The sequence below is a fragment of the Mobula hypostoma genome, chromosome 4 (genome assembly GCF_963921235.1).
Source record: "Mobula hypostoma chromosome 4, sMobHyp1.1, whole genome shotgun sequence".
NCBI lineage: Eukaryota > Metazoa > Chordata > Chondrichthyes > Myliobatiformes > Myliobatidae > Mobula > Mobula hypostoma.
This window is the reverse complement of record NC_086100.1, coordinates 50,803,433-50,822,881: the sequence shown is the minus strand read 5'-3', so window position 1 is coordinate 50,822,881 and position 19,449 is coordinate 50,803,433. Positions and strand designations below refer to the sequence as shown.

Here is a 19,449-nt window from a genome sequence, read left to right as displayed (position 1 = left end):
TGTAAAACTCTGGTTAGACCACATTTGGTGGAGTATTGTATTCAATTCTGGTTTCCTCATTGTGGGATGAATGTGAACATTTTAGGGAGGCTTCAGAGATTGACTAAGATGCTGCCTAGTTTAGAGAGCATTTCTTATGAGTAAAGGTTGAGTGAGCTTGGGCTTTTCTCTATGGAGCAAAGGAGGATGAAAGGTGACTAGGCAGAGATGTATAAGGTGATAAGATGCATAGATACAGTGGACGGTGCCTTTTTCCCAGGGTGGCAATGGCTAATACAAGAGGACATAATTTTAAGGTGATTGAAGGAATGTATAAGGGGGTGTCAGAGATAGGTTTTGTACACCGAGTGCTGAGTGTATGAAGTGAGCTGCCTGGTCTAGTGGTAAACCCTGAAAAAAAGATTTAGGGTTTCTATCCTATCAATATCCCTCATAATTTTGTCAACCTCTATACGACCTCATCCTCTAAAAAAACAGTGAGAATAACCCTGGACCTATCCAATCGTTCTTTGTAAATATAGCTCTCCATTCCATGCGACATCTTGATAAAATCTTCTGCACTCTGTTCACTGCCACTGCGTCCTTTCTGTATTGTGGTGACCAGAACTGTACACATTAGTGTACATAATAGTCTTAAGTATTTTATTCAGAGTACAGTGAAGGGAAAGATAAGGTTTCAAGGATTCTGATCATTGAGAGATAAGGAATACTTCCAAGTTGCTTGCAGGGTATTTCACGAGAGTATGATAAGCGATGAGCAAAACAAAGATGCACTAAATACCAAGTCAAAAACAATGTGTAAAATAAGTCATGAAACCCATGCCCCACGCACTACTATTAAGTACTATTCCACTTGTGCAATGTACAGATAGAGTGAGGTAAGCCTCTTGCAGTGCCAGTCCTCGGGGCCTGTGTGTTACGTGAGCCTTCAGGCTTGAGCACCTGATGTGCTACATAAGCCCTGTGCAGTTCCGTCATTTTTCTTGTTTGTGCAATGACAAACACCCATCCTGGAGTTTGTGCTTTTAGTCTGGTAGCCAGGCATGTGTTCATGATAGTTTACCTTAGCCTGTGACTTGTGATTGGGATCGGTTAGAACTGGTTTCAGGTTATCTTGACTGGTACCAGCTCTGCAGAGTCCCTCTTTATCTCATGGAGAAGTCCAGTGCTACAGAACCATTTCATTATTCCCTATTACAAGGCAAAAAGTAGCAAGAATGCATGTCATCCCTGCTCTCCACCTCCCAAATCCAACAACCTCCTAGTAACCTGCAATTGATGAATGTATGCCTTTCACCTTACACCTTCTGTGTGGCAAGTTAGCCACAATTTTAGTGTAATGTGAGTAGTATTTCACACATTTTAAATCTGGGTCAGAAAGAAGTTAATAGTGAAAGTCAATTTATCGTGACTAGTTTTTTGAAAGACGTGCATGAGTTCTAAGTGTTATACTAAGTAGGATTCTCGTTCTGCAGTGTGCTCCAGACCATTGAATCAAATGCAACTTGCTTAATTTGTGTGCCCTATCCTGACGCTGGTTTTAAGTGATGACTTTAGAAGGAGGGGGCGAGAAAAAGAGGCAGTAAAGGGGAATGTGAATGGGAGCTTCGGAGTTCTCATTCCCACATGAGGAGCAGCATGTTACTGTGGGGGCAAGCATCGTGCTATTACAGTTCCTCTGCTGTCTGTGCGGAATTTGTACATTCTCCTTATGATCATGTGGATTTCCTCCATGTGCTCTGGTTTCCTCCCACATTTCAAAGACATAAGGTTAGGGTTAGTGCATTTGACAAATAAAGATGTTCTTTAAGTAGAGAAACACCAACTTCAAATTACAAGAAAAACAGAATTAACATATTGTTTTGACGAAATTACTCTGGAAGAACCTGTAATGTCACACTTAATATAAATTCAGGTTCCCATCATAGAATATACCTTGTACTTAAGTTTATTTAGAGCAATTGGATACAAGACTTTTAAGAATATGCAAAGTATAATATGGATCACAAAAGTAGTGAAATGGAGCATATCAGATGTCTGTTGATCACTTGGGGGTTTTGGGGATGTTTAAGAATTTGTGTTTAAAATAAGAATAATCATTTCAATTCAATGTCAAGTTTCTGAAAGCTTGAAGGTTTGCTCAATATCCATAACAATGAGAATAATAGCAGCAGCTTCCTCTCAGGAAACATGCCATAGAACTTCACACTTGCCTGCTGAGAATTTCTGCCGAGTCCTTTCAGATATATTGCAGTTACTGCTCCCAGGTGTAATATCTCGCGGACATTAAATGGGAGCGATGAGTAGAAATCTAACAATTCCGGGCACTTTGATAATAGTGTGTTCCAGATTCTGCAGCCAGTGTTCTCCTCAAATAATACACTCTGGGAACTTGCTCAATAATTGTTCTGCATGGATAGCAAAACAGACTAAGGGCAAGATGCTGATTGAAGTTAATATTTACTTGCTTTCTCCAGGGAGAAATTGCTTAAATTTCCAGCATCTTCAGATTTTCACGTGTTTGCATTAGATAAAATGTAAAGTTGCACTAGTTTCCAAGACTGAAAGCTGATTATTCTTGAAGTGAAACTGAAGTAGTAACTACATCCGCATGTACTTAAATAGAACACATTTACACTCAGTGGCCACTTTATTCGATATAGCTGTACACCTCATTAATGCAAATATTTAATCAGCCAATCATGTGGCAGCAACTCATTGCATAGAAGCATGCAGACATGGTCAAGAGGTTCAGTTGTTGTTCAGACCAAACATCAGAATTGGGAGGAAATGTGATCTAAGTGACGTTGACCGTGGAATAATTGCTGGTGCCAGACAGGGTGGATTGAATCTCAGAAACTGCTGATCTCCTGGGATTTTCATGCACAACAATCTCTTGAGTTTACAGAGAATGGTTTGAAACATTGAAACATCCAGTGAGCAGCAGTTCTATGGATTAAAATGCTATGTTAATGAGAGAGATCAGAGGGGAATGGCCAAATTGGTTCAAGCTGACAGGAGGGCAACAATAACTGAAATAACCGCGGGTTAGAACAGTGGTGTGCAGAAAAGTATCTCTGAATGCAATACATGTTGAACGTTGAAGTGGATGGGTTACAGCAGCAGACCCTGAATGTACATCCACTCAGTGACCACTTCCTGCACCTAATAAAGTGGTCACTGAATGTACGTTGTGATTTAAATTCTGTGCTTATAACCATAAACTGATGCGAGGCCACATCTTCCAGCTAAATCCTCAAGAAATCTCTGCAGCAGACAGCTTTCCTGTCTTTGCAGTAATTGACTTCATTCTGACTGAAGTCAATGCATACAGATATCAACGAGAAAATCTGTTCGTTAAGAGGAGAAGGAAAATCTAATTCTGGTCCTCAAGCACAAGTAAACAGTTGCATGCAAATGGCCCATTGAACTTCTATTAACTTTGCATATTGCTTACGGTTTCTGCTTGTTTTTATTTTTTGTTATATTGTTTATGTGGAAAATGTTTGTATTTGAAGACATAGTGAATGAATGTTTTTGACTCCATTTCTTCAGATTTCATTTCTATTGCCTGTATCTTAGGAACTGGAATATTGGGTAAGTCTACTTCATTTTCACTTATAGTATCAATGAAGTGTATATTCCTGCATCTAATACTGTTTTATGTATTTGTCTTGAATCTCAAACAAAACTGAAAACATCTTGGGTACTTTTGTTAAGTTGACTTCAAGGTGGTGGTGTTGTGTATAAATATTCCTATCATCGTTATTAAAACCAATAGACCTGTGAGCAAACTGCATCAACTTGTGTGATTGACACTGAACAATCGCAGCATTTATAATGGTCTGTGTTCAAAAATAAATAGAGAGCAACAGAGACGCTGGGATTATTTAGTGCAGCCGATGGCAATCCAACAAGTATTCAAGAGATGCAAAGTATGGTCAGGCAATGGTTTCAATTAAACTCTCTTTCATTATGTGAAATTATATTAGGTCATCAGAACTCCCCATTAAACCCTAGACTCCCCTGTGTCTTTATTTTATATTTCTGAAGTACTGGTGGAGTGGTTGGCCATTTTCAGTGGTAAATACTATAAGAGACAAGAACTGTAATGGCCAATAGACGGTGCCATAAGGAAGAAACTGGCAAACACAAAAGCAGCAGTATAACAAATGGCAGGAACTTCAGGAGTACAATGAAAAATAAGGTAACGATTTGAGTGGAACCTAATGGCCTCTGGTAACGAAACTATACATTAATATGAGTACAGTATTGTGGGCGAGCCGCAAAGTTTGTAACATTATAAAATGAAAAAGTTAACTGGATGCGTATATTTGCTGCCCTGCATGGTGTTTTCATTTTGGCATGATATCAAGTTGTTAATTTTATTCAGTGCATACAAATGTCTAATTGACTATGTACTTAAATTTTATTCTTAACCAGGAGCTATTTATTTATTCAAACCGATTTAGAATTTATTTCATATATTCACTGATTTAATTATTCATCAAAACCAAAAGGTGGCAGATTTATTTACCCGATGATTCATGTAGTAAATTATTTAATAGCTGCCTGTAGTCTATCAGGATTTATTTAAAGTAATTGCTTTGGAAAAAAAAGTTAATGAGGTTAGTGTGGGGAAGAAATTCTCTGCATGAGCATTTCTTCTAATAAGTGAAATTAAACCAGGGAAGGCTTTACCACTGAAGTTTTGAGGTAGAGGTAGAGGTAGAACCAGGCATAAATGGGTACTTTCAGCTTCCATTGTATATGAGATAAATGGTTCTGACAGTACTCATCCAAACCACGATCAGGCTTGCACTTCTGGAGTAACACTTAAGCGAATCTACCTTATCATAAGGTGTTGAATTTTGCCTGCAGCAAATGCTTTCCTTGTATGGTGGGTCACTGAAGACTGGAGCACTCAATATCAATTGGCCTTCATGGTCAAAGAACCTCATTACTGGCAGAAGGCTAGTATTAAACACCTGGAGGTGTCAAAAAAAAATGTGTTGAACAGAATCTATGTTCAGATGATTATGAAATCGCAGAGCAAGCTCTTAGTGTTGAGACAGATTTTGGAGACCTAGTTGTTAGTGTCATCACCGATAATAATGCACGCACTCTTACGACTCAAACATAATTTGTTTCACTTGTGCACAAGAACAACATTGCCCTTGTCACCCACACTGTTCCGAAGCCAGTACAGAAAACTGCTATTTTTATACAGAATTGTCTTATCAGTTGTGGATATTGACCATTTGGTAAAGTATATAACTTGGAATTCTTTACTTGCAAGATCAATTTGCAACAGAGGTGTTAAAAGTCAATTGAAGCTTCAAGCTGATAACGGATGATATTTTGAAGTTAGGAAGCAATTGTCTCTTCGTTGTTGGCTGTGTTTCACATTCTTCTGTTACTCCTGTCTCGTCAGTCTCCAGCACCTCCTACTGCGTAAAGCAAAGCTATGTTCTTAGATTGCACACTGCCACAGTCACTCTGCAGTAATCAGGATTGGCTCCAGCAGTCTCATTTCAAAGGTCTCCCTTGTTCAAGTTCAGGTTTAATTGTCATTCAACCATACATGAATACTCATGAATACAGCCAAATGAAACAGTGTTCCTCCAGGGCCAAGGTGCAAAACACAACACCAATAGTCATACACAGCATAAGGCACATATAGCACATATAAGATAGCCCTAAACATACAGTCACACAAAAAAATGAATATAACCCAAGTCCCTGGGTCCATGGATGTTGTCAGGAAGAACAAGTCCGCAGCAGTCTGCAAACAAACACAGTCCAGCTTGACTTCCCAGCAGACACTGGAGAGTAGGTCCTGCACCGATGCCAGCATGGACACCGCCTCTGCCCTCACCTCTCCTGGGTGGCTGCAACAGGCGACACTACAGCATGTCTGGATTTGACTGCACACCAACGCAGTCATCCTTGCCTGGATGTTGTTTTAAACCTTTGCAATACCGCAACTTCCGTACTCTTTCCTCCTGGTCCTGTCGAGGACAACTAAATCTTACTGAATTTCAATAGCGCAGAGTCTCTGAAACTCCATGACAGTTTCATCAGGGACAGTTGGCTGTTGATATCAGGGACGTACATATAACATTCCTGGCTAATAATGGCACAAGTGCCACCTCTCATGGACAACAGAATGTCAAGTGCTGGTTGATTTTGAGAGCCGTGTAGTGCAGATTGCCATCTTTTCAGCAGGAAAGTCATTGATAGTCTGGTTCTTGCGATGTAGTGGTAAGGCTGTGTTTGTAGCCAGTTTCTTCAGCAATGTTGATGCCATGATAATGCTATCACAAGCCATCAATTAATAACTCATCGGGGGTGATTGATAAGTTTGTGGCCTAAGGTAGAAGGAGATGAGTTATTAACTTCAAACTTTCTGCATAATTACTCAAAGAGTTGACCTGCGTGTGCATATAACGAGTGCTGTTTCTCCTTCTTTCTATCTGTATCTCATCTCCTTCTACCTTAGGCCACAAACTTATCAATCATCCCTCGTACTTAGCTGTAATTCAGTTTTTTTTCTTTATTACATTTATCATTATTTCATTGTACTGCTTCCATAAAGTTAACAAATTTCATGACATATGCTGGTGATATTAAATCTGATTCTGATTCCATAGTCATTAGAATGTCACTTCAATCCATAGTCTCTGTCTATGTTCTCTTGCAGCCACACAAAGTAGGATGTAGAGGGAAGAGTGGGCAGGTGGTACATCTATGGTACTACGTAGGGGAGGTAACAGCACCCTCTCCATGGCCTTGGTTCAGGGCTAAGGTCTCATTTTAGAAGGGGTACCTCTGGCAGTCAGTGATAAACCTATTGGCTGCAGACGCATTAAGTACTGTTAATGGGATTTGGAGTGTCACCACTAGTATGGACATCGCACGTACTATTATCCACATCTATTCCTGTCCCTTGATGGTTGCAATAACGTACTTCACCGTTATTATCAGAGCAGTGGGGATAATGCAGTCACTGGAAGTAGGTTCTTCCATCCCTCTAAACGGTTGTATTGGCAAAAGTCATTCTGATGGGCATTGCAGATTCCTGCTGCCTTTACAATTTTAGATTTGTGATCAAAATAAAACACAGTATCAAACTCACTATGATTCAGGGGCATAGGCCACATTGGCAATCCACCTTACAAACATTTAAGTCCTCTAGAGCACACCTAACAACCTAACTGGTTTGAACATGACACATATTCATGACTAAGGAAAAGAAAAGTATTAGGAGTATTAGTATTGTGAGATACTTCTGCAAACGGGTGTCCAGATTACCCAAAACTTGTAATGCATTGTGGTTACTTAAGATGGCAAATAGCAAAGATCAAGAGTCCATCAGTCCTTATCCTCAACATTCTGCTGGCCACTTGTTCGCTGAACTGGTGGCACCGCTGCTTAATGTGCGAGCCATGTATCCATGTCAGCTTTCTTGGACCTTTAAAGCATTTAGCAGCACTTGGAATGGTCCTTCCCAGCAGAGCTCCAGGCAGATCTTTCATCGGTAGATTCTCATCAGTATGCAGTCTCCCGGTTAGTAAATGGGGTACTCTGCAGCCAGCACTATCTTCTTGGCTTTAAGTACCTGTTGATAGAAACTGTTACGAGCTTATGTTAGTGCTATACAATAATGCTACATGTTCCCACTCATAATATAGATATCCGTCTGTTTAATTAAAAAGAGAGGGGTGACTGGCAAGTGCATGGGACATCCTATAAATATCTCAGGTGGAGCTAAGCCTGTTATGCAGTTTGGAGCACAGTGCATTGTCATGAGGGACAGTGGGAGCGCCTCTGGCCACTTTAGCTCAGTCTTGTCGCACAATTTAGCTAACCTGCAGTTCAGGGCCCCATCTTATCTTTCAGCGGCCTGTAACATTGAGGGTGCTACAGGCAGGTGAAATGATGCCTGTTCTATATGGATTTCATCAATTCATAACTTTACCAGTAAAGTGAGGACCATTATCTCCTGATATTTTCTCGGGGATCCCAAACCTTGGAATTAATTCTCATAATAAAAATTATCAATAGTCGCAGCATCATTTCTCTGAGTTGGATAAGCTTTTACCTGTAGAGATAATAAATGAAATGTGTGCAAAATCACAGCCTGTGCATTTAGGTAACTGCATAAAGTCTATTTGGAGATGTACAAATAGCCTCCTGGGGGATGGCCCAGTAGCGGCAGATACCAGCAGTGTCTGACAGGATTATGTCTCTGGCAAATCATACAGTTGCTGCTATTTTCCTTGTTGAAGTTTTTGATTATACCCGTCATCCTTTATAGCCTTGCACATAGTGTGCTTTAGTCCATAAGGTTTGTTTGGCCTCTAATGCATCAGACTTTCATTAAAGAATTTGAAAAGTATTGGCAGCCTGATCACACTGGAGTGCTACAGGGCCATAAAGATCTGCCATTGCAAAGGAGGCATCTCGTTTGTTCCCACTAGTTATTTCATCCTTCCCATTAGTGTGAGCTACGTAGTTGAAAACAACAATTGCCAGTAATTGAAAGGCTGGATAAAGGTTCATAGTTCACCATGCTTTATCAGAGTTTTGAAGAGGTGAGAAACCCACATAGTTTCCGGAATTGTCCACTGGCATGTCCTTCTCCTAAGGCATAATGAGATTCAGAGTAAATGTTTACAGCAGCACCAGTTGTAAGGCTGGAAGCATTTGTTAAGGTACAAAGATTCAGCTACTTGAACGGAATAGGAGGGAAGGTATGAGGTGCGATATGAGGTGGAGGAATAACCGAAGAAAATGATGCACAGGCTTACATCGGGTGGCATCTTAAAATGGGCAGAATTAAAACTGTACAAGTTAGGTACAGTTTGGGAATGGATTATTTAAGGTAAACTGCAATGCTTATGGCAATGAAGGTGGAAACTTTTATCAAAGTTCAAAAGTTCATTTATTATCAAAGTATACAAATCTGTAGCAATTGCGTGATGCTATTGTGTCAACATGGACCAGAATCTCTAAGGAATGCTTCCACTACCTTGTTGAATCCATGCCATGAAGAATTCGGACTGTTCTGGTGGCAGTGGTGGTGACAGAGGTCCTACCCAGTTACTAGAAGGGTATACCTAATAAAGTGGCCACTGACTCAACTTCGGCTTTGATACACTTTGATCTCCTACTTTCCAGGGAGTAAAGTTCAAAGTACATTTTATTATCTTTCTTTTTCTTTCTTTTTTAATCTTTTTATTAGTTTTCAATTTCATAAACATAATAACAATAGTGATACAAAGAGAGTGGAATTACATTATTGGTGATAAGCATATACAAGAGAAACTACAAATAGTATAAGTGTAATAGACTTCCAAACTCATAATATAATTAATCATGAAGAAAAAAGAAATAAAAAGAAAAGGATATCACAAAGAAAAACCCCAAAAACAAAACAACTAAAAAAAAGCTAAGTTACTAAACCCAAAAAAAAAACAAACAGAACAAAATAGAGCTGAACCAATATATTAGATCGAATACATTCATTAATGTCATCAACTCCGCTCCTCTATTCATATATTCTAAGTTAGTAAAAAGGATTTGGAAAAGGTCAAATTACATCATATGAAAATGTTGAAGATTTTATTATCAAATTTATATATCTAATAATGTAGCCAAACAAGAAACCTGAAAGAACTCAATTTTAAAAAAGGACCAACAGCAAACGCCCACAGAGAAAAAAAATCAAACAGTGTAAATAATAAAGCAAACATCAGCATTCCGAACTAAATTGAGACCTAGTCTATGCAAATTCTCCTTGTAACTCGGGCTCCCAAAACTGGGCAACATCTTTTCTACACTCTTTCTAGTTTAATAAAATCTTTCCTGTAACAGGATGACCAACAATGTGCATGAGACAAATTGACTCTCTGTGAGGAAAATGAACACAATTATGGCGCTAGGAATCCGGAATGATATATTTATGATGTGGGAAATGCAGGCTTTGGGTAAGAGGGTTGAAAAATATGTTGCAAAATTGACTTTACACATGACTTGACCCAGCACAAGATTGTTGTTGTGTATCATCTCAATTGCTGTTCCAGTAGAGCATAGCCTTTGATTTCAAAGCCTATCACGGCTTATAAGTGTCATTACTTTCAATGAAAATAGTATGATTGATAGTTCTTGCTTATTTCAATTGTTTGATTGAACCCACAAATAAATTTATATTTAGTTATTATTTTTTGGGTTTGTTTTAAGTAAGCCATTTGGGTAAAATGGATCAACTGAAAAAGTTTGAAAGTCACTTATTGGAGAAATAAACAATATTTATATCAAAAATCAAAGAACGATAACTTTAATGACCTGGGCATATATAAGAAATGAAAACAACAAGAATAATTTTGATGGCCCTGGTATAAAATATATTGAAGTTGTTCTACATTGTGTTGAATAAATTGCCATAACTTGAATGACGCAGATAACTCAAATGGCTAGGTTGGTTCAGATCTATTAACAAATTAATTTGGTCATTTGCGCCAGTAAATTGACAAATAGGAAGCTATTGGTAATGATGGCAGTGGTTAATAACCAGACCTGTTTCAAAACACAATAGTTAGACTTAAAAAGTTGTAAAGTTCAATTTAAATATACACTCAGTAGCCACTTTGTTCGGTGCACCTGTATACCTTGTTAATGCAAATATCTAATTAGCCAATCATGTGGTAGCAACTCAGTGCACAGAAAGCATGCAGGACATGTTGAAGTGGTTCAGTTATTGTTCAGGCCAAACTTCAGAATGGGGAAGAAACGTGATCTAAGTGACTTTACTGTTGGTGCTAGCTGGAGTGGTTTGATTATCTCAGAAACTGCTGATCTGGGATTTTAACACACAATTTACAGAGTTTACAGAGAATGGCACGAGAAACAAGCATCATCCAGTGAGTAGCAGTTCTGTGGGTGAAAATGCCTTGTTAATGAGAGAGGTCAGAGGAGAATGGCCAGACTGCTTCATCCTGATAGGAAGCTGACAGTAACTCAGATAACCATGCATTACCACAATGGTGTGCAGAAGAGCATTTCTGAATGCACAACACATCAGACCTGAAGAGGATGAGCTACAGCAGCAGAAGGCTACAAACATGCACAGTGACACACACAAAATGTTGGTGGAACACGGCAGGCCAGGCAGCATCTATAGGAAGAAGTACAGTTGACTTTTCGAGCCGAGACCCTTCGTCAGGACTCAACGTTGAAGAGAAGATTTAAACTTCTTCAGGGTAGGCATCACTGGAAGAGGCTTCGCAGTAGTGAATTTAAAAATGAAAACATGAAGAAGTCTGCAGATGCTGGAAATTCAAGCAACACACACAAAATGCTGGTGGAACGCAGCAGGACAAGCAGCATCTATAGGAAGAAGTTCCACCAGCATTTTGTGTGTGTGTTGCTTGAATTTCCAGCATCTGCAGATTTCCTCGTGGTAACAGACACAGTGGCCATTTTATTAGGTACAGGAGGTGCCTAATAACGTGGCCACTGAGTGTATGACCCTGTACCGTTCATTTCTGTGTATGTCACATTGAATCCCATTGGACATTTTTAAAAAGTAAATATATTTTATCTGAAGATTTTTATATTTTTGTTGTTTTCAAATTTTCTTACTCAAATTGAATTATTTGGAGTAGTTTGAGAAAGAAGATCTAGAAAACACTAGGCAGTCATCGAGCCACAGCTACTGAACCTGCACTGGCCATCAAGCACCCATTTACACTATCCTGTCTTATCTCTCCACGCCCAGCTCCCAGATTCTACCATTTACTGGTACACTCAGGGAAATTTATAGTGCTTGATTAACCTAACCAAACATAGAAATGGGCCCCACAGCTACTGAATCTGTACTGGCCATCAAGCACGCATTTACACTATCCTGCCTTATTCTTTCCACATCCCCTTCAACTCTGCCCTACTCTAGCTCCCAGATTTTACCACTTACTGGTACACTAGGGGACATTTACAGTGCCTGATTAACTTAACCAAACATTTTCTGGATATGGGGTAAATCGGGATCACATGCTGGATCCTGGATCCCTGGATCAGGGAGAAAGCACAAACTCTACCCAGACAACAACAAGGACCTGGTTGAACTCTAGTTTCTGGAGTTACACCACTGAACTACTTCATCAAACTGTTGTGTGAAGGTATTCTACAATATTGGATCTGATTCTGTGTGAAATGGCAGATGGAAAGGAAATGACAGAAAAATGCTGATAATCTGTGAGCTACTTGTTCAGAGATCCTGGTCGTTCAGCATCTGACTTGCTGAGTTTTCTTTCATCTGCTCCCTTTAAACTCATTTGGTTCATTGAAAAAATTATAATCCTACTGTGTGATATCTTTTATTTCAAAAAAAGAATTATAAGTTTGCCAGCAGTGAATTATTGAAGGTGCCAGACTAGTATAGTTTTAATGTATAATAAAGCCTTTTGCAAATCTAAGTAAATTACTGCTAATGTTCATTTGTCCTTCATAAAACTTTTTCTGTAAGTTTCAGCCTAATGAGTGGTTTACTCTCTGACTTCCAAAAACCCGTATGATATAACTAGTAGGTTTTTCAGTCAATTAGCATTTTTACAAATTACCAAGATATGGCTCAGGAAAAGTAAATTATAATTTTATTGGTAATGCCTTACCTGCTGAAAGGGTCTTTAAACTGTGAAGCCACAGAGTGAAACCAATTGCCTCAATTATGTCTTCTGTAACAAGAATGTGAAAGAGTGGCTGTTTTGCATAGGAATCTTTTGGGGCAGGTTTCATTGTCCATATCTTACTAATACAGTTCCCATCAATATTAGACTTGGAAAATAATGAGTTTCCTTTTAAGAATTGAAGCATCTTTCAAGGATGTCTCTGCTTCAGATTATGTGAGTGCAGGCAACAAAATAAAAACTCTGCTTCCATGTTATTTCTGTCATGCACGGAGGAGCAGATTGAAATTGTAGAAGTTTTGTCTTGGGGAAAATAGGTTTTGCCGTTGCATTTTCTGAAAATGTTGCAGTCCAGGCTAGATAAGTGTTCTTTACAAGTAGAGGCAAAATGGGCTGGGTTCTACAGCAGCAGTCAAACATCTCCCAGAGTACCATTTGGGCATCAGAGAAAGAATCTACCTAATGTGCCATCTCTCCAAAGGTCATAGCAAGATGCTTTCAATCCCAATAAAAAGCTTTTTAGAACTATATTTGTAAGTCACTTGAGAAATAATGTTCACTTTTTATTTTAACTACCATCTATGCTCGAAGAAAATGCTTGAAACTTACAGAAATTCAGGGTGAGAGTGGGTCAAGCATTTATAAATCAGCTTAAATGGGAAGAGTACTTACTGTATAGTTGGGTGGGGGGCTGATACGGGACAAGGGAGGGAGAGCCCGCTTTGAAGATGCATGTTAGATTCTGATGAAACAAAATAATTGCTTGATAATATAGTCAGTGCGTATTTGGCAGATTTGTAATGAAGTGAGTATACTGGTTTACAGTGAGGATTGCTTTGGAAAATCGTCTAGTACTTGAGAAGACTACAGGATGGTCAGTTGACAGCTTCCATTTCTGTCCTCATCCAAGCCCCCCATTCTCCCTTCTTCCTTTCGCAATAGCCTCTTATACACCTCACATCCTACTCTTCACAATTTCCTTCACCCCAGAGACTTTTTCTCCCCCTTCCAGTCCTAAAGAATATTCTCAAGGTTGTGGCCACTTGGCACTGGTTTCACCACCTGACCTCTAAGTGGCTGCTAACTTTGGAACAGAGGTAGGGATCAAAGAAAAACATAACGAGGTCATGCTAAATTCACCTGAGTCCCTAGGTCAGGTGGAGCTATTCTCTCTCACCTTCCCCACTACAATGCTGGTCCCACTTTGCATGACTAATTATTGAGATACTTATCCATTAGAGATTGCATGTTCCTTTTTATATTTATTTGTGATGTTTGTTTAGTAAATTTGTAGGTGACACAAATTGGTGGAGTTGTTGAAGATGAAAGTTCTCAAAAGAAATCAGCTAGATATTAGGGTGGAGAAATGGCAGATGGAGTTTCTTTTTCTCTAGTTCCAATATTTTTTAATGGAGTTTCATCTTGGCGAATATTTTGGGACAAAATACAAGAGGACAGTATCCAATAAAGTCAAGACCCTTTGGAGCATTAATATACAGAAGATGCCAGTCCATGGTTCAGTAAAAGTGGTAATACAAGTGAATGGGGCTGGTAGAGAAGGCATATGATGTACTTGTCTTCATTGCTTGGGGCATTGAGGATAAGACTTGGGAAATCATGTTCTAGTTGTTCTAAAAAACTAAAACAACTTTAGGTTAGGCCACAAATGGAGTGTTTGTTTAGCTCTGGTTGCTGTACAGTAGGAAGGAAGTGGAGGCTTTGGAGAGAGTACGGAAGATGTTCACAAGGATGTTGCCTGAAATCAGAATCAGGTTTATTATCAATGAGTTATGTTGTGAAATTTGTGGCAGCAGTATAGTACAATACATAAATTACAGTAGGTTACAAAAAGAAATATGGGGATTTCCCACCTTGTCAGACAATGACAGGAAACCTGTGGGGAAATTTTTAAAGAGGAAAAGCCATTACACTGGGGCATTTCCACTCTTCCAACCTCAGACATCCAGGTCAGGTGGTATGAACAAGTATCACAAACTGGGGTCTTCAGTGGTTACAGTGGATGACTATGACATCTTTTATGCCGTGTCATGTCGTTCGCTGTCCACGGATTGTTGCTGCACCACCTTCCTAGCCACTGGACCTCACTGTAGATCTCATCTGCCCAGACAGCCGGAGCTGAGTTCACATGCCTGGACAGGCATGACTCTATCTCACCGGGGTATGAAGCCGCCGGCTACTCTCACCTGGTTCAGCCTACCTGTCGAAGCGGTGTACCAATGTATGGTCGCTGTTGCATGCAAACAGCTACTTGGAGCTGCAGTTGAAGGCTGAGTGTCTGGTGAGGACCAAAGGTGAGTGACGTGCCTTGGAATGGACATGACAGGCCTCTTCACCAGATGTGCTTCCCCTCCCTGAACACCACATACACCCCTATAAGAAATACAAACATAAATAGGAAAGGCACGTCACATCCGGAGTTTCTCTGGTTAGCGGACGATTTCCCTCCACGCCTCTCTGACATAGTGGGGAACCACGTACGAAGAAAGTTACAGCAGTGGTTTGCCATTACCTTCTGCTGGGTCAGTTTCCAAAGAGATCACCAGCTCGTAACACAGCACGGATGGAAAGTGTGCAGGGGAGTCGGCTGGATTTAAACTCAGGACCTTTCGTCCCGAAGTCTGACGCTGATGCCACTACACCACCAGCTGGGTCAAATAAATAGTCCAAAAGATGTCAAAATAATAAGGATGCGTTCATGAAGCATTGTTAACTCTGATGGTGAAAGGAAAGAAGCTGTTCCTAAAACACTGAGTGTGCATCTTCAGGATAGGAGAATATTAGTTGCAGGGAGAGAGTGGACAAACTTGATTGCTTTCTCTGGAGGGATGGAAGTTGAGAGAAGACATGATAGAAGTATATAAAATGATGCGAAGCATAGTGTAGATAGGATGGGTAGTCAAAGAGTTTTTTTCCCATGATGGAACTATCAAATACTGGAGGTCATTAGTTTAGGATGAGGAGGGAAAGTTAAAAAGTGATCTGCAAGGTAAGCTTTTTTTTCACACAGTTCTCTGACGCTGTAGGGGCACGGCAGGGGTGGTGATGGAAGCAAATACAAGAGCAAAATTTAAGAGGCATTTCGATAGATGAGTAGAGGGGTGCAAACCATGTGGGATTGTTTTAACTTTATATCATGATTGTAACAGACCTGGTGGGCTGAAATGCCATTTTTGTTCTGTACTTCTCCATGTTCTATGTTCTGTTGTTATAGGATTGCCTGGTAAAGTGGCACATGCGGGACTGCAACCTTTTTTGGTCTCATTCATAACTGGATTTTTTATGCAGGTAGGTAATCCAGGAAGATGTACTGCAAATAACTGACATTGAAATTATAGAGGTTAATGGATCTTAACCTAAACATTATTCATCGTCAAAGGAAGTAACATTTTTTCGTCACGTCAGTGGTAACTGATAATGTTGCTGTTAATATTTTCCATTTAAGCTTTGAACTAAGCCATGCTAATAAAATTAACTTGAATGAGTTTAACTGAAACATAGTTTAGAGAATTGAATGTAATTGGCATAAGATCCATTCTAAAAGTTTCCAAGTTACAAATCTGGATATTAATTTTACTGTTAATGGTGATAACTACAATGGATTGGTTTTTGGAGTTGGAGTAGGAAAGTCAAATTCCCCCTCATGTCCAGGTCCAGTCTTTCATTTCACCACCAAAGTCATCAAGGCTTTAATATCTGCCCCAATCTTTGATAGCCAGCTACATCATCTCCACCCACAAACTACTGCACTGTTCCTGACAATTAGCTCTGCCAGACTGACTCTTCCTCCCTGAATCCAGCCTCGCTTGTTCAGGGGCTTTGGAGCTGCCTTTAGCCTTTTGAGCTTCTAAGTGATCCACTCATTTTTAAAAAATTGCTTTGTAGATTGCTTATCAAGGTATTCATTTGAGATACTTATTTCCAGTGCATTTAGTGTAGAGGTTAAAATGAATTAGTAGCGTGGGAACTTCAACATGTTGGATTCTATCCTTACTTTATCCTAGTTGAAAATATCTGATTGACCAGACCTGTTCAACAATTTTATTTTACAGGTGTTGTTGATTTATCTTTTCGTTGACCTGTTGCAACGATGTCATTCGGCTCAGTTAGAGGCTGTGAAGGTAAGCAAGTGTTCTCTGACTTACACCATGCTTTCCATCAGAAAGTGTTCGCTAAATGAAATATGTTTAAATATTCCAGTACTATAACTGCTTTTATATCTAGGAAACTACACCACAACTGGAAATTCTGATAAGAAATTTGCATATTTCTACATAGGCTGGATAAACTTTTTTGAGGGAAAAAACCTTCATTATTAAAGTATACTTTTTGGACTAAAAGTTGATTTGCTGTTATTATTCAGATTCATTGCTGTGTATTCAGATTTTGAGCAGTTAATATTTAGATTTTAGCATCAATTTCATTTTCTTTAATTTCCTGAGTAAACATAGGCAATATATGTTTATACTGCACCTGCTGTCAGGAATGGTACTGCATGTATTTCCTTTTAGAGAAGCTAAGTTTCATAGTTCAGATATTACTGAAAATTCACACTAACTTTGTGATTAATATTTTGATCTGAACTTTATAACTTAATCATGTCTTAAAGAAATGGATATGGTAAATAATGTTGCAACATTCAAGGAGAACAACACATGCAAGCTAATGTGCACGATTGATTAAACCAGACAGGCACAGTAGTCAGCCAGGCTGTTGCCACAGCAACAGCGGCTGAGCTATTTTGTGTAGCAGAAAGGTAAAACCTTTATTGTAAAATTCACATTGCTATATTTGGTACTGAGCCAGTAAGAATCAACATCGATGACTTGATGATTTTTATCAACAGTATTGTCCTCTTGGGAAGTTCATGTGCACACAACTCTTCCTTATGATAACAAATCCCCAGTAGCAATCTTAAGTAACAATATTAAATTCTAAATTCTAAAGTTCCATTAATGTGTTGAGTTTTCTCTTATTGACAGATGGCTAGTTCAAATAAGACCAAGAAGATAAATGAGGAGGTGCATCTTATGACACTCAATTTTTTTTTTAAGAACTTATTCTCTCCGGGAGGCTATATCACACAGGCAGTCTTTTCAATTCAGAATTCTGTCAGTATTTGCTTTTGTTGGCTGACGATGATATTAAGTGCTTGTTTAAAAGGGTGTAAGAAAGGCACTCAAAGTTCAACATAGTGCACCCAACAAATAAATTGTACTGCGTTCAATCCATGAAATAAGCAAAAATAGATGGCCCGTTAAAATAGTTTATTCTACAGATGCTTCGTTCGAAAAGAGCCCCTCTGGACTCACTGCTTCGAGATCTTAAGAAAAGCTATAATTTTATAAGCCATGGATTTCATGGTGCAGGAAGCAGATGCAAAACGCCACCTAACGACACATTTAGAACACCAGCTAATGCTATGAAAGGCCAGTGCAGCATTGGATTGTGTGCCTCATTTAGATGTGTTTGGTATTTGAGACATTATAGATCATTAAGATAAGTTAAATGGCAATATCCACCTTGAAGAGGGGTGCACCATAGGTGCTATTTCATGTGTGATTTTCCACCATTGGGCTGTAGGAACTCAGAGGAGGTTAATCTGGAGTGAATATTGGCTTGCGATTTTAGAGAGTTCTGAGATGAGCTGTGAGACACTAGTGTGTTAACACTGGCCAACATGCCAAGTAATGCAGCCTGAATGTAGTTGTAATGGTAAGAATGAATAAGAATGAGCATCTCTGGACACATAGGGATGGTCGATACTTTGGGGTGAAACTCTGTATCAGGACTGAGAGTGTAGACAGAAAGGAAGATTGGGTGTGGCTGGGATCTCAAGGGTGTGGGTTACCTGCAGATGGAAGATTAAGTGTTCAAAACTGTAGGTTATAAACTGTGCAGGTGGAACTTGAAATGTTGTTTTAGCTTTTGTTTGTTGCACCATGTCAGTGGAGAAGGCAGAAGATAGACAGGTTGGTGCCAGAATGGAAAGAGGTTTGAATTTTCATATGTGAGGTAACCTACACTTATTGTGTTGCTTTTACATTCCTACTAGTCCACCCTGTTTCTCTCTCCCTCTATTTATCCCCTACATCATCCCTACCCCTCTCCACAGCCTCCAACCCATTACCAAAACTCATTACCCTACCCTCCTGGTTTCATCTACCAAACACTCACATACCTATCTTTATCTACCTGGATTTCTTCCCTTTGGTACAATTTTCCATCTCCTGCCCCCTTTCCCCAGCTGTCTCCATCTGCCCAACGCCTCCCTCCCATGCCCAGCTGTCAATCTAGTTTCACCTATCATCCACTAGCCTCTGACTTCTTCTCCCTCACACTTCTGTATATAGGCAGTGCCCAGAATACATTAGAGTTCTGTTCCCCAGAACTGTCTGTAAACTGATAATGACTGGCTAAGGTGGAAAAGATGGACATTTGAGAACTGATGTAGCACAATGTCGCCACAGTACCACACTGTGCTTGGATTTGCATATTCTACTGACTGGTGACTTGCTGTCCGCCTTGGAAGCCCATGGTTTTATAAATATTCTGATATCTTTATGCCAAAAAAGTGCATCTGTTTACTGTAATTTAACAGATTTTGTTCAAATCACATGTTGGAACTTGGAACCTGCATCATAAACTTTAAGAGTCATGGTGATCTTAACAGCTGCAATAGGTGCATGTCCAGCTATTGGTAGTATACACAGTTGCAGCCTCCCTAGTGAAGCAGAACTAC

General features: G+C 39.5%; 1 protein-coding gene across 1 annotated transcript in view; it reads left to right on the top strand.

Moving 5' to 3' along the window:
- The window catches only part of si:ch211-51h4.2 (uncharacterized), a 435,103-nt gene that overhangs the window by 27,491 nt on the left and 388,163 nt on the right, over positions 1-19,449 (top strand). Inside the window, exons 2-4 of the mRNA XM_063045772.1 lie at positions 3,556-3,597; positions 15,922-15,995; positions 16,760-16,828. Of these exons, the coding sequence (XP_062901842.1) occupies positions 3,556-3,597; positions 15,922-15,995; positions 16,760-16,828 (185 nt within the window). The remainder of the gene's footprint in view (positions 1-3,555; positions 3,598-15,921; positions 15,996-16,759; positions 16,829-19,449) is intronic.